Raw genomic sequence first — 15,989 nt, forward strand, 5'->3', positions numbered from 1 at the left:
TCACAATGTCTTCAGGGGCTTTGTTGGGAGAACTTTAGAAGCGCTGAAGCCTCTTTGAACAGTTTTGAGGGGAGGCCGAAGAGATCTCAGGGAAGCCAGCAAACTCTGAATCTGAGTAGCAGAGAAGCGGGAGAATATTAACCTTTAATAGGTCCAGGATGACTCCCACCTCATCCCCCCCCAAACAAAACAAAACAAAACAAAACAAAACAAACAGGGGAATGTAAAGAGAAATATAAAGTCGGGTAAGTGGGTAGAGGAAGGGGAAACATACACCTGGAAAGTTACTGCAGCAACTGAGAACCCCAAATTGAGACCACTGAATAGGATTCATAAATCTCCTCCTCTTCTCCCCCTTCTGCTTCTGAATAAAACCAAACCCAGCTCAGAAACCCTAGCCTCTTGTAAGGCTTCCATAATCCATCCTGGAAAATCGTTTGGGATTGATGCACAATCCCAATCCAATCCATTTTCTAGTTTGCAAAGGAAAATCCGGTCCGGCGTTTATTTTTAGCAGCGCTTCCCTGTGACCGAATGCTACAGCTCTTCAACTGGGATAACTGAGGACCGTATTGGGGAGAGAGGCGGAGGGGGCGGGGGAACGGGAGGCGGCGAAAAGGGGAGGTGGGAGGCCCTGCGCATGCGTGCCAGCGCCCATGCAAATCTGCTGTACATCCAGAGAGCAAAGTGGGATGATCTGTCACTACACCTGCAGCACCACGCTCGGAGGACAGCTCTTGCTCGCAGCTTCCAGACACAGGTAAAAAAAAAAAAAAAAAAAAAAAAAAATGAGCGGGCATCGTGCATGCATTTCAATACCAGATGCGCGTCGCAACCTATCCCCTGTAAAGGCAATCTGCTGCTGCTGCTGCTAAGTGTCCTTTGGTGGCTGATTGCAGCTTCAAGGTTTAAGAAATCCCATCTTTCAGGAAGCCTGAGGGGGAAGGAAGGAAGTACGGGCGAAATCATCAGATTGGCTTCCCAGCTCTGGGAATCTGAAGCGGGCCCACATCTTCCGGCCAACTTCCATTGAACTTCCAGCACTCGAAAGGGACCGAAATGGAGAGCAAAGGTATGTGGTTGTCCCCATCGGGGGACTTCCCGCTGCATGTGCGTGTGGCCAGGGCAGTCCTCAGCGAGGGGACTGCAGTGCTTGGGGAGAGAGCATCATACTAGGTCGATAGGAGGAGATGCTATGTCCGTTGCAGCACCCGGGGAGTGTGGCAGGAAGGCGACTTCTTTTTAACTCCCACCGCTTGGAAGACAGTGTTTAATACTCCATCAGTTGCGTAGTGAAGTGTGATGAGTTTTTTTTTTTTTTTTCTTTTTGGGTGGGTGGGGGGAGAGTCTTTAGATGGTGGGGGAGGAGAGAGATGTTGGTAAAGCAGTTTCTTTCCTATAGAATGGATGGGCTCGAATACAGATATTTCATTTGCTTTAGGATTGCTGACAGGCATGTTCGTATCTGATATCCAATAATGCATTGCTATAAAAAATGTTTGGATTTCTCCACCCCCACCCCATAAAGATGGTATTTCTGGGCGTGTATGACCACATCCTACTGCATTTTGAATATATATCAGCAGAGAAATTGGGTCTATTTGAAACAGTGTGCGTTAGAACTGACCTCTAAGAAGAACAGTGTATCAGTACTGCTTGGCTCCCATGCATGATGCATTTACTAGTTCTGGACATGTATACATTAATATTCTCCTCGTAAGCAAATCTGTATACTACACGCATATGAACTGGTAAATGAACTGTAAAAATCAACTTGTGATGGCATATTTAACACACATAAACAGAATGTAATTTTTGTGAATTGTAAGGTTGGCGATCCTTTGGGTTTAACTCCATCTATGCAGGTTTCTTCTTCCTCCTCCTCTTCTTCCTCCCCCTTAAAACACCCACCAGGTTGCAAGAACCTTGAATGATGTGGTCAGATACCCAGTAGGAACATTGGATGTATTTAATTCTGGTGAAATCAGAAGAAATGATGTCAACTTTTATGAAACTATATTCATTACCCAGAACTCGAGAAGCTATATTTGAAACAAGGTTTTATTTTTAAACCGGGCATGTCAGTCATCGTGGTAATGTGCTCAGAATCAGGGAGTGGTGGTGGGTTACCTATTTCTGAGCTGATTAATAAAAATGAAGTGTTGAATGATAGCAGGTATGTGTTCAAGAAAGTATTTTAAGTATTTCATTAGAAGGCTTAAGTATTTGAACCTAGGTGAGGACTTACAGTGTGAAGAGAACTAAATTGACATGGATTTAGACTGGTTGGCAATTTTCAAAGTAGACAAATTATTCTTATGATTTGCTGATGGGCATTTCTATGATCGACAGTGATGTACATACATGAGAGGATCCATGTCTCCATATACACGAGGCATATATTTATTAACTCTCTTGTATAATCCATTTTTAATTGAGAAGCCAGTTTTAACTCATAGAGGTCTGTAATATCCTAGTTGATTAAGTATTTCTGGCACATAAGTTAACAACAGAGAAAGTATCATTTTACTCTAAAGCAGTTTTTTTGTACTCAGATGACACCTGCTATTTGGTTATTTGGCAAGGGTTCTTAGTAACACTTTTGCCTCCGATTTATACACTAATTCTTGATCCATGATATAAAGAGGATTTATCTCTTGGCGATATATATTTTTTTTTAATTTCCCTTCTTTGCCCATAAAATATGATACCTGTCACTCAAAGTTCCAGGTGGTTTATATCTCGGATCGATAACAGTAGTGTTCTAGCTATTAAGTACTGTTAGTCTTGGGAATTTGGAATAGAGAAAAAAATATATCTAAGAAGAATCAGGCCAGAAGTTCTATGCCAATCCAGCGTGCAGTGATACAGGCATGATTCACAGCCCGACCCAAAGGCAATGAAGAATTTTTCCCCAAGCCAATATTGTGGTCATTTTGCAGAGGTAGCGTAACTACCTGGATCAGGTAAAAGACACATTGCAAGTAGTTATACATTTAGTTCTTAGACTCCCTTATAACACTGAATTGCCAGGTAGTGATCATATTAAGAATGGCTAATTACTTAAACATTGTCCTCACTTTCTCAGTTGATGCAAAAGGCACAGCTAACAATGGTAGCTAACTTGAAATTTTTATTCGAGAAGAAAGAGAAAGAGTATAGTAAGAGGAGTATATCCATATTTTATTCTAATCTGTGTGTCTTTCATACTTTATGCTGTCATGTGCAGACTTCTTCCCCCAGCAGATTTCAGTTTAATTCTAGGAAGACATTCTCAAATGTAAGTACATTAAAAAAAATTTTTTTTTCTACTGGAAACTCTAACACAGATTCAAATAGTGTTATTGCATGACTCAGTTGAAGGTTCAAGAGTTCTCCATTTCATAAAAGAATTAAATGGCCCAATTAACTTTAGATCTCATTACCAGCCTTTGACATCCTTCTTGTTACCTCCAACATTTGAAAAACGTTTCTTAGAACACTTGTCCAGAGTCTCAAGCAGAACATGTCATTTATAAATAAGATAAAAAATGTTTGCCCCCTTACTTAGTACTTTGCATCACTTCCTATCATCTAGGGTAAGGAAGAGAGGAAAATGAATCGATAGACTGAACAATCAATCAAGATCTAATTTTAGAGATTTTTATGTACATGGTAATTAATATCACCTCAAAGATTTGGGTTGGTGCGCAGTCTGACCAGCTTTGACAGAATTTGTGCCTTGTACTGGTTCACAGACTTCGCTGTGCATTAGTATTCCCTGGCATGCTTCTTAAACATCCTTATGCCCTGCCAAAGCCATCCCAGTGACATCAGAATGTTGAGGTGAGAGAAGCACAGGTATTTGTTTGTTTGTTTGTTTGTTTTAAGGTGCCAGGTGTGGCATTGTTTGGGAACCACTCATTTAGACTTTTGATAACCAAAATGTGATTTGAAAACTGGTCTTTTTAGAACCACAAAATCTGGATCTTTACTACAGGCTTATTGAGTCAGAATCTGATTTTTAACAAAATCCCCAGGTAATGTACATGCAGATTTAGTTTGGGACGCATTGATTAAGTGTCAGGAAAGCGGTTCTTTGTCCCGCTCTCTCTCTTCTACTTTTTTTTTTCCTTTTCTGCCTGCACCACATCTTTTCTTTGTTAAGCTAGATTCTCAACCTCAGGCTGGCATATTAGAAACACCTGTGGAGCACTGACAGCATAAAGATGCTTAGGGAACCCTTCTAGACATTCTGATTTAATTGGTTCTGGAGTGGGACCTTAGTGTAGGTATTTTTAAAAAGCTCCCCAGGTGATGCTAATGGGTGGTCAGACTCAACCACTGGCCTAGGCCCTTGCTGCTCAAGGTGTAGCCCATAGTCAAGTAGTATTAACATCATCTGGGATGCAGAAACTCAGGCCCTACCCTAGATTTACTGAATCCAGTAGGCCTTTCAGGAAAATCTGCTGGTTGTTCACATGCACATTAAAATTTAAGAAGCACTGGTCTAGATCTTAGAGAACTGACTGTATCTGAGACTGCCAGATCAGTATAGAGGATGTGATATCCTCGAATCAATACGGAAGCTCCTGAATATGTGATTATGTTCAAGGTCTTTGGTTGGTTTTGGAAAGAATGGAGATGAGATGATAAGAAATTCCTTGCTTCATAGTTAGATCAGAAAATGGACTCATTTTTAAATACCCTCTTGCTTTTCCTCAAGCCATTTGTTTTCAACCCCTGATTATCTTTAAACACTTATTCTATAGGTTCAGTCTGAGCTTCTAACCACCTCCTTGGTATTAACCCAGACTAGTGTGATGTTAGACTGCTTAAATCAAGGTATGTCTTACAGGGAATATAGCCTTAGCCTCTTCCCATGACTATATGTCCCTGTTCAACTCTTTTGAGATTCATTTTATGTACCCCTTGCTCCATAAAATCTTCTCTGACCTCCTTCACACCTAATTAGTATTTTGTTGGCATACTTTATATGACCTAAGTACCTTTTTGTCCCCCATGTAAGACATTTCCTACAATCAGCATTGCAGTTTTTGTGTTCTTTACTTAATTAATATTTATTGAGCACCTGGTATATTCTCAGTGCGCTTACTCCTGAGACTGTAAAAGAACATGAAGATGCAATTTCCGGTCTTAAAGATCTCCCTCTCACGTCTCCACTAATAGATTAACCTTCCTGTGGGCATCATTTGAACCTAACATTCCTGCAGCTACCCAGCTGCCGGCTTCAGACAAAATGTTTTTGTTTACCATAGGTTACATGTGTTGAATTGAATGGTCTTACTTAGTTTACCATACCGTGTTCATGCATCCAGGAGATGGTACATTGGAAAAGGTGAAGGATGTTTGGCTACCAAAAACATCGGTTTAATTCCAGACCACAGAACTCAGTAACGTGACCTGCTTTCTCTGTAGAGAACTGCGCATGTATTCCCAGTGAAGATTCACCTCTGTTCTGGGTTTCACACCAATCATTAGAGTCGAACCAGGGGCCTGAACCAATGTATTTAAGGCATAGAACAGTCATTTCTTAGAAGCCAGGGTGGTCCACTCTGCAGGAGAGAAAGGAAATATATATGAAGTAACTAGTTTAGCAGAGAGGGGAAGTGATTTTAAGAAAAGCTATTTTGTGGTTAGAAAAGAATCCAAAATTCTGAGCCATTGTGGTGGGATAAGCAAAACTTTAAGGCAGTGAAAAGCACCTAGAATAGGCATTGGGCTTAGGAGATCCGTGTTCCTACCCGGTTCTAATATGTAACCTTGGACAAATCATTTTCCCTCTCTGAGTCTCCTGATTCTTCAATATTCAAGGAAGTTCATTTCATTCAATTCAAAATATTTATTTAGCTGCTGCATTGTTCCAAGCACATTGTTAAATGCAGGGGAGGGGAAGGAAATAGTGTATTGGTTTGCTTTCTAGAAGCTTCCAGTCTTGGGGTACATGGACAGGCCCAAGAGTTGTTGATTTCCAACATGGTGTGTTTTTTCCTCATTCATTTTTCAGAGTTCTAATGGTTGGAATAAAGTCTTCCAGTGATTGTGGCTTCTGTAGAGGCTTTTCACATTTCACAGCAACATTGCCTACCTTTTGTTCCTCCTTTGGTTTATCGACACAAAGTTGTTGTGTGGGGAAAACATTTGAACTCAAGCTAAGTATTCTAAAAGTGGTACTGACTGACCAGCTCCCTTGCTAGTAACCTATTGTCTGACTTAGGTGCTTATCATGAGGCTTGTTAGCATTGGGAATGAGTCTAGAGGTGGTCAGGAGTGTCATCTCCTTATCTCTGTCTTGTTATTGCCATTAAGCTTCTGATGTACTGACCCTATTAGGCATGGTGTTCTGTACCCATTAAGTGGCCAATTGTGGTATATTGGATTTTCTGACTTGTTACATACTAGCAGTCATAAATAACATTCATGAGATACTTTGTATCTTTCAGAGGGCTTTTAATATATATCATTGCCCTTCAAACCCTGTGGTCAGGCATTTTAACTTCATTTTAGAGATAAAAAACAGAGGCTTAGAAAGACTAAGTGACTTAGGCAACTCATCTTATTTTTGTTTCTCTGTAAAATAAGAATTAATTAATAATAAAATAAATAATAAGTACATAAAACAAATAATATAATATATACTAACATAATATAATATAAATAATAAAATAAAAGAAATAATAAAATAAAATAAGAATTATTGTAGCCACCCCAAGCCCCATACCATACTATCATGATTATGAGATAAAACTTATAGCAGTAAAGCAGGTAGAGTTCCCTAGAATTATTGTCTTTTGGTACTATTAGCTGTTTGTCTTTTCATGAGAACTGAGATCCTGGAGGGGAACAACTGGTCCTTCGCCAACTTTGTAGCTTTAGCAGCAAATATGCCCTAAAGATGCTCAACAAATCATCTCCATTGCTTTTGTGGATATTCGGTATTTCTGTAGTAATTTCTCAGACATCTGCATTTGTCTCTGTTTTGCTGGGACTTAGTCGTGAGGCAGTTACATAACATCGTGTGGGTTTGGGGATGGAGATGCATTAGGTCCAGTATTACACCTTGAATGGGTTTCAGACACTGACCACGTGAAATCAGATGATTAATAGCATTCTCCATCAGAGGTACACATCAGAGTCATTGAGAGTGCATGGGACACGGGACTGGGGTATTTACAAAGCACCTTAGATGATTAAGGTATTCACTTTCCATTATGAGTCAATAGATGAGCCACAGGGGATTATGAAACCATAACATGCACCTGAATCCTTTATCAGGAACACTAAGGACTCCTACTGCCTGGATCTTGAGTATTACTATCTACAGTGTTAAGAGAGTGACGTGTAGACAAGAGACCTAATTCCTGTACTACAGGCTTGGGATAGCAAATAGACAGGTCAGTAGATGGTGAGTGTCTGAGGCTAAGAAGACACATCATTTCCCCCAATATCTTTGTCTTCAACTCCTCATTAGCATCCTTGCATTCAGAACATGGTGGATGTTTTTTCTTTTCTTCCCCCTCCCCCCCAGGATCTCTGCCTATAGTTCTAATTTTAGTTGGCTCTTCTCTACATTTACTTTTTTTTCTTTTAAAGATTTTATTTATTTATTTGACAGAGATCACAAGTAGGCAGAGAGGCAGGCAGAGAGAGAGAGGAAGGGAAGCAGGCTCCCCACTGAGCAGAGAGCCCGATGTGGGGCTCAATCCCAGGACCTGGGATCATGACCTGAGCCGAAGGCAGAGGCTTTAAGCCACTGAGCCACCCAGGCACCCCTCTCCATTTACTTTTTGAAACAGTCTCTGTCTCCTTGTCTTTGGGAATGTGGGACTCCCTCCCCCTGGTGGTATTTTGTTGGCGTGATGAACCTGATGGCACCTTGGAAGAAGTCCCAAAGGACACCTGTTGCTCCTCCACAGACCATTTTTCTTTTTTTCAAAACATATATTGGCTTTTTAGCCAAAAGACCCCCCCCCCTCCCCAAGCACTGATTCAGAGAGCACAGATAATTGAAAGTGGTCTTTAAACTCTGCAAAAGAAGGGAAGGAAGCTGCTATTCAGTGGTTAGATTTTTGTTTCTCTCCTGTTTCTGGACTGCCAATAGCCTGAGAAGCAGCCCAAAGGCACCCGACTGTAGAAAACACAACACAACATGACACAACACAACATAACACCACACCACACCCAGAAGCTTTCAGAGGCCATTCAGAAAATAACTAAACATATCAAAGATTCCCTTAGCCAGGAGGCAGGAGCAAGCAGCAATGCCAATCTGCGGATAATGTGTCCATCTCTCCCTACCCCACTCATTCCTACTGTTATCACCCATGTAGAACAATCAGACTTTCCTTTAATCCGCAAATACTGATAACATGCAAATAGGTTGAGCAGAGCTTAACACTAGGTGAATTGGGACATTCCTTTTCAACTTTTTGGAAACCAAAAACCTAGATATGTTTCTGACTTCCAAAAAAAAAGTGACATAATTATTCTAATTGTTAAAATCTGCTAAGTTTAAAATTAGATTACTTATGCAGTTTTCTCCTAAAGCACTTTCATTTCAAAATATTTTTAACATTTCTAGTACTATTTAAAATTGAATTTGATTTACTTTTTTTTCTCTTCTTGGATTTAAAGGAGAATATTTGCTATATGTCAAGAAAAAGGTTGCCATGTAAATCACACTTTATTTGCAAGTCTACCAATGATTTAAAATGAGATGTCCTGAGTACTTTTTCCCAGTAGGCTTTGCATCAGCATCATCGTAAAAAGCAAAGTGATGATGCAAATAAAGCAAACCCTCAATAATATTGAGGCAAGGGAGACAACCAAAGAGGAGGGGAGGGAGGCGGGGGGATGGGCTAAATGGCTGCTGGGGATTAAGGTGTGCATTTGTGGTTTAAGTACTGGGTATTGTATGTAAGTGATGAATCAGGAAATTCTACTCCTGAAACTAATATTGCACTATATGTTAGCTGACTGGAATTTAAATACAAACTTGAAACAAAAAAGTAAAGACTTTGTTTAAAACAACAACAACACTAGTATTAAACTAGATGCTGGAAAACCTGGATTCAGGTTCTAGTCCCTGTATTCAGTGGTGGGACAACCTCTTGAGAGATTGAGAGAACAATCTCTTCCTTCTTGTCTCTGGAGCTCAGTGTCCTAAGCCGCCATTTTTTTTTTTTTTTAACTCTATTTGCCTATTGATTTTTACTTTTTAAAAAAGAAACTGCTTTTTCAGCTAGTATATAATCTTCCTTTACTTCATCCTTTTTAGACTTGAAGTCTATGAAAAATAAAACGTGGTGGTCATAACTACCACATTAATTTTTAAGGACCCGCTGTAGGATTGAGCTAGTTTTGGAATACTGTGAGTTGTGTGACTCACATTACTGGGTCTGTAACTGAGCTGAGCAATTAACTTGGTTCCAAGTCAGAAAGGACTAAGATGAGAAAGAAAAATTGCTATGTGCCTGGCATTTGTAGATTACATGATCATGGCCAAATATAGCCCCGGGTATGTCTGACATGTGAGGGATGAGGGGGCTTTGTGGCGAAGACCCTGGCTGGGGAGTCTGAAGATTTGGACTTGAGTCCTGTTTCCCACCCCAAATCATGATGAGTTTGAACTGGTTACTTCTTTCTCTGGTCTTGTTTCTTCATCTGTGAAGTATGAGTGGAGTAGAGGCAAGATTCATTTAATCTCTGGGATTGTCGGAACCAGCATTTGTGAGGTATTTATGTAGGGACTACAGTGGATTAAATTCTGTTTAAGGATTTATGGTTGGTGCCTTGGTCTCTCCTATTTCTTTGGCTGAGTGACATGTTTGCTCAGCAGATTGTACATTATGGTTTTATAACTTTTTTTTTAACCTCACATGTGTCTTCTTTACAATTAAGATTAGTTTATTTATACATCAGTCATATGTGAAGTTGATTTGGTAGATATGGCTTTCTCCTTTCTCCCAACCTAACTGCACCTCACCACTAAAAAAAAAGTAAAGACAAAAAGAATAATGCAAGGGATCCAAGTGTCCAAGTGCTGAGTGTTTTAGTGACATAAGAGAAGGAGATTTGATTTTCTTTTAGCTCTCAATCAGCAGTAATATATTATTCAAAAATAATTGCATTTAGTCCTTCAATCTTCAAACAATTTAAAAACCAATAACTATCTCTTCTGATATTTGATTGGCTACTGATCATTCTAGATAGAAGATACAGTTTTGCTTTCAGATGAAAGTGATCCAAAGTCTAAGAGTTCCATGGTTAATAAGCTAAATTTCTTTATTGCACAAAGAATGAAATATAATGATGAGGTTGGAGTGTTTAACAGGAATGTGTTGATGAACATGAGCTATGATCAGAAATACTCATGACATGATGGTACTTACAAAAACCAGTGATGTGGTTCTATGTACCGATTATATTAATGTGAAATTTATATGTCAATGGACAAAGAGTAGATATTAATATGCAAGAAATGGCAATATTTGGGTAATGATAATTGGATTTTGAAAGGATCTATTCCCCATTTTTAAATTTTTCACTAATATTTAAGTTTGTTTTTAAATAAAACAAAGGACCACTAGGTATTTGAGCCTGGTGATAAACTTTTAAACAGATCTACTCAGACTGAACTCAAGCAAATCTCTCTATTCTTGGTTTAATGCTTTATTCACATGAGTCATTGAAAGGACATTTGAAGAGGGGTGCCTGGGTGGCTCAGTGGGTTAAGGGTCTGGCTCTTTGTTTCAGCTTGGATCATGATCTCAGGGTCCTGTGATCAAGCATCGGGTTAGTCTCCATGCTCTAGAGATTGCTTGGAATTCTCTCTCTGGCCCTCCCTCACTCCTGTGCCAGGCCCATGCTTGCTTGGGTGCGCCCATGCTGCTCTTTCTCTCTCTCTCTCTCTCTCTCCAACAACAACAACAAAAGGAAGATAGAACATTCGAAGAGATTACTGTCTTTTGAAATAATGCTTATGTAGCTTTTGCTCTGTACCAAGTGCTGTGTTTTACATATATTGACTCATTTAATCCTAGTAACAATACAGTGAGTCAGACACTATTGTTATTCCAATTTTAGGGAGTGGAAAAACCAGGTTTAGTGACTTAAAGTATCCAGCCCGGATCACAGAGCTAGGAAGTGGTAGACTATCTTCTTAGTCTGTGAGTTTAACCCCTTCTGAACGTCTAAGGCTTATTTTGCTCTAGTCTAGTAAGTCAGTTAACCTTCCATTGTTGCTGAAAAATTAGCCCAGCTGTGCACACTCATATGAAATGTGTACATTTCATTAACCTTTAGGAAGCCTGATCTCCGTAGGCTCAGTCTCCCCCAAGCCCGGGGCCAACGAGAGCTGATTTAGGGAATCTCTCAGAGTTCCTGTGTGCTATCAGGTGGGTATGAGAAAGAGCCCTCTGCTCCAGTGTGCCTTCCGTTGACTTCCAAACCCAACGGCTTAAGGAAGCATGGGGTTACAACTTCCTTTTGTTTTTCCTCTTTACCTCACCTCGAATAATTGTCTTGCTTATCTGGGAAGCTCAGTGGTATGGTAGAAAGATTATAAGGCATAGTAACTTGTTAATGCTTTTGCCTTGGGCCAGATCTATCTCTGTGTCTTTGCCTCTTCATTTGTACCACATCTCTTTTAAGTTAATGGAACAAGGAAGGAAAATATATATAAGGAACCAAGCATAAAATCAGTTCTCAATAACAAGAGCATTGCTTTTGTGGTTACTATTTGACCCTTAAGCTCACTACTTCCTCTGTTCCTGAATGGGGCTGGATTCGTATCTCAAACTCCCCATTACCATGTTAGCCTGGTTCTAGGGAACTAGATGCAGCTTCTGGTGTCCTTCACACCATAGGAACACTCCTGATACATGACAGGATCCCTGCTTGATGTTGGAAACTGCTACCTGTCTTACTCATAGTGCCATATTCTTTCCTCCCCCTGTCATTCCCCTCTTCCTCCTTTGACATGAGCTATGATGTGTCTAGAATTGGTTCTACTCTTCCCTTCTCTTGAGACTGCTGACCTTGCTGCCATCAGGAGTTTTTTTTCTTTATCTTGCCTAATTTCTGCTCACTTATTTTTCTTATTTTTCTCTGGTTGGAGACACCAGAATGCCATGCAACTGTGGTATATGGTTCAAAATGATAGTTGTGTGTGTGTTTGTGTGTGTGTGTGTTTAAATTTTATTTATTTATTTGACAGACAGAGATCATAAGTAGGCAGAGAGGCAGGCTGAGAGAGAGAGAGAGAGAGAGAGAGAGAGAGGGGAAAGCAGGCTCCCTGCTGAGCAGAGAGCCTGATGTGGGGCTTGATCCCAGGACCCTGAGATCATGACCTGAGCCAAAAGCAGAGGCTTAACCCACTGAGCCACCCAGGTGCCCCAAAAGCTTGTTTTAAAGACATACTGCTTTTATCACACTCTAAAAATTGAAGAGTAGTGACATTGTTTGGTTAATCTACTGCCTTTTTTAAGTCAGAATTTTACTAATTTGTTTCCATTATCTGGCCTAAAGTGAAGTCCAGTTTCCTCAGGTTATATAGACAAGGTTCTCTTGTACCTTGTTATTGAAGATAGAAATAAATGTGTATTTTGCTGATTTATTTTAAAAGATTTTATTTATTTATTTGACAGAGAGAGATCAAAAGTAGGCAGAGAGGCAGGGAGAGAGAGTGGGGGAAGCAGGCTCCCTGCTGAGCAGAGATCCCGATGTGGTACTCGATCCCAGGACTTTGGGATCATGACCTGAGATGAAGGCAGAGGCTTAACCCACTGAGCCACCCAGGTGCCCCGATTTTGCTGATTTTTTTTTAAAATATTTTATTTATTTATTTGACAGACAGAGATCACAAGTAGTCAGAGAGGCAGGCAGAGAGAGAGGAGGAGGCAGGCTCCCTACTGAGCAGAGAGCCCAATGCGGGGCTTGATCTCAGGACCCCGAGATCATGACCTGAGCCAAAGGCAGAGGCTTAACCCACTGAGCCACCCAGGCGCTGATTCTCAAGGAATGTTAGAATAAAGGATCATGGGTGGGATTCCTATGAAGAAAACCTATTGCTTAAAAGAGTCAGCAAGACTATTCCTAGAAAATCAGCCCAGTACAACCACACTGGTTATTATTAATAATGTAAACAAATAATACATGTATACAAATAATAGGTGTTTGGATGAATCATTTATCCATTTATCTGTGCCACGCACATTACTTGCTATTGGGATTAAAAATGAAAAAAGATAGTTTCTGACCTCATGGAGACCTCATAGACCAGCTTTTGAAGATAGTAGACACAAACAGAAGTCTGGGAAGAGCTGACAGCTGGCAGTGCATGGGAAAATTTAGTTTCAATTTTAAATTTATTTGTAATATCACATCTTCTGTGTGGATTGCTCTGGCTAGGTGTTAACAGGCCAGGAACCAATGAATATGACAAGTTTCTATCCTTTCCTATCACACCAGATATAGAAATATAATCTGTGGAAATACAGGGAAGAGAGTTGACATTTGAGCTGGGTCTTGCAGAAGGGAGGAACGGAAACATTGGAAAAGTATTGCAGCGGGTGGACTAGTAGGAACAGAGGTATAGATTCACTGGTAAACATGTTGCAACTAGAAAAATTTTAAGTGGTTGGTCGATTCATTCACCTAGCAACTATTTGTCATGCTGGACGCTGTTCCAGGTGCTGAATATGGTAGTGACAAGTGTCCGCTCTCATGAAGCAGGTAGGTTTGGGGACAGGATACGATGAATGAGGAATCATGAAAGATTGGGAGAAAATTGTGGAGGCTTGTTAAAATTACATATTATAGGTGATGATAACTTACATTTCAAAAACATTAATTAATGTAATTATCTTTAAAGATTAGATTCCCAGGGCTTTTACAGTATAATTCTACTGGCAAAGCTTCAGGTATTCCCTAGCTTTTCAAGAAAACTTCCACTTTACAAAGCAAGATACACCTATAAGCCTACTGCCATGGTCAGAGGAAACACTATGATCCAATATTTCACTCTATGACTCTTGCCAGTCTCTTATGCTGAGACACTTCCCTTGCTTAATGAAACAGTGAATTTCACTTCTGTTCACTTTTGGTTCTCAGTCCCCTGAAGTTTTTGCATTGAAAATTACAGCTTGGCGTTTAGGAGAAAGGTCCAGAGAATCTTTTTGAAATGTGTCAAGTTCAAAAATTGCTCCCTGAACGTCCATAAATGATTATCAAGACTCAGAATTATGACAGGGAAAAAACTACACAAGTACTAATATACATGTATTTTGCAACTGTGTTATATGAAACTGTTCAAACCCTCTGGCCCTTAAGATATGAAGACTCATGGTGAGAAATATATTTGGCTTCAAACTTACCGTCACTCTTTCAATGGTAAATTTTGATTTTCTGGCTATCTTTCTTTAGAGAAGATAGGGAAATTAAAAAGAGCAATTTCTGAACCCAATTTTGGTTTTGACTTTTCTCTGTACAATTCCTAGCCGATGACATTGGACGAGGTTCCTAACCTCCTGACTGTAGATTTTATCATTTACATAATGGAGAGAGTAATAGCATATATTAAAGGAGTTGTTTTAAGGATTAAATGAGATAATATATTAAAGTATTTACTACACTGCCTGACATGTGGTAAGCACTCAACAAAATGTAGCTATCATTAACTATCCCGAGACTACTTCATTACAACCTAAAATCAAAGCCATGGCTTTTGCTGAGTCTGATGGATTCTGGTTTGCTTAATTATTAAAATGAATTTCAAGCATAATATTCCAGTCTGAATCTCTAGTTTTAGCTCAACACAGAGCTGTAAAATACAGTAACCCCTCAGGGATACTGCTTTGGGATCAAAGTCTTAAAATTGTTCCAGGAAGATAATTCCTGTCAAACTGGACAATAATCAATGGTTGAAATCTAGAATACCACATTGTATAGAAAAGGTCTCATCCTGGCTGGTGAAAGATTTATGAACAAGATTTTGAAATTGAAGGTCAGCAGATGATTTTCATCTAATGGCCATAAGGAGCAGTTAGACAAAAGGCAAGGACAGCCTTGTCTTTTCTCTGAGCAGCCTCTTTTGATCTTGACTGGCCACTGAATCATGTCTCTGTAAGGTTGTGAGGGTGTCAGGAGCACGCTGCTCCTTCCTGTGCTACTCATTCCTTCAAAAATGTTTCTAGAACAAGAAAGTTATAAAGATAATACCTCATGAATAAAATTTGAGGTGATTTCTTCCTTTTCTTTTTTTTTTGTTATGTTTGTCACAGTTACAGAAAGCATATTCTCCAAGATAGTTCCTTGTTTCCTCCCTCATTTTTTTTTTCTTTCCAGAAACAATCTCTTTCAACTCTTTTTTGATATTTATTCGGATACTTTGAATACTACTCTATTCTTGCTGCCTTTGAATTTCTCAGCTCTATTGTTGATGGAAATGAACCTTGGAAATGAACTTTCCATCTCTTTTCATGAGCCCATTCTCACCACCACAGACATCCTTTATTCCCCCCCACCCCCCATCCCCCCAATCTTCCTAGGGCTGTTACATCGGGTACTTTGGTTGGATCAGTATTTAGTAATTACATTATTACATTATTACAACCACGTAAATATTTTTTGTGACTAAGCCACGTTAAGCTATGATTATGCTTCCTTTCCTCTTAAGATTTTGTGGTTTTTTTTTCTGTGATTGATAGCTGTCTTGTTTTTTTGTTTGTTTGTTTGCTCAGCTCTCTTCATAATTTTTAAACTACAAGTCTCTGCCAGAGTTCCAAATCTCATCTCAAGTCATTTAGTCATACAGATACTCTATCAAGGTCATCTTCTTGAAATAATCTCTCTGAAATTTCTGACTTGGTTTTACATGTACTCTTTTCCTTGATTCTGCCTGTATGGGTTTGATTCTGCACTCTTACTTTCCATCACCTTGGAAAATCTCTGCAGTTCTCTTTGCCTAGATCTCTGGCTCTCATGGATCC

At 39.6% G+C, this 15,989-nt stretch overlaps 1 protein-coding gene across 1 annotated transcript in view; it reads left to right on the forward strand.

Moving 5' to 3' along the window:
- The first annotated feature begins 627 nt into the window (after positions 1–627).
- Positions 628–15,989, forward strand: part of FGF12 (fibroblast growth factor 12) — a 559,676-nt gene continuing 544,314 nt past the window's right edge. The window contains exons 1-2 of the mRNA XM_032337796.1: positions 628–760; positions 930–1,072. Coding sequence (XP_032193687.1) covers positions 1,060–1,072 — 13 coding nt within the window. The 5' untranslated portion in view covers positions 628–760; positions 930–1,059. The remainder of the gene's footprint in view (positions 761–929; positions 1,073–15,989) is intronic.

This window comes from Mustela erminea, chromosome 1 (genome assembly GCF_009829155.1).
Source record: "Mustela erminea isolate mMusErm1 chromosome 1, mMusErm1.Pri, whole genome shotgun sequence".
NCBI classification, from domain to species: Eukaryota; Metazoa; Chordata; class Mammalia; order Carnivora; family Mustelidae; genus Mustela; species Mustela erminea.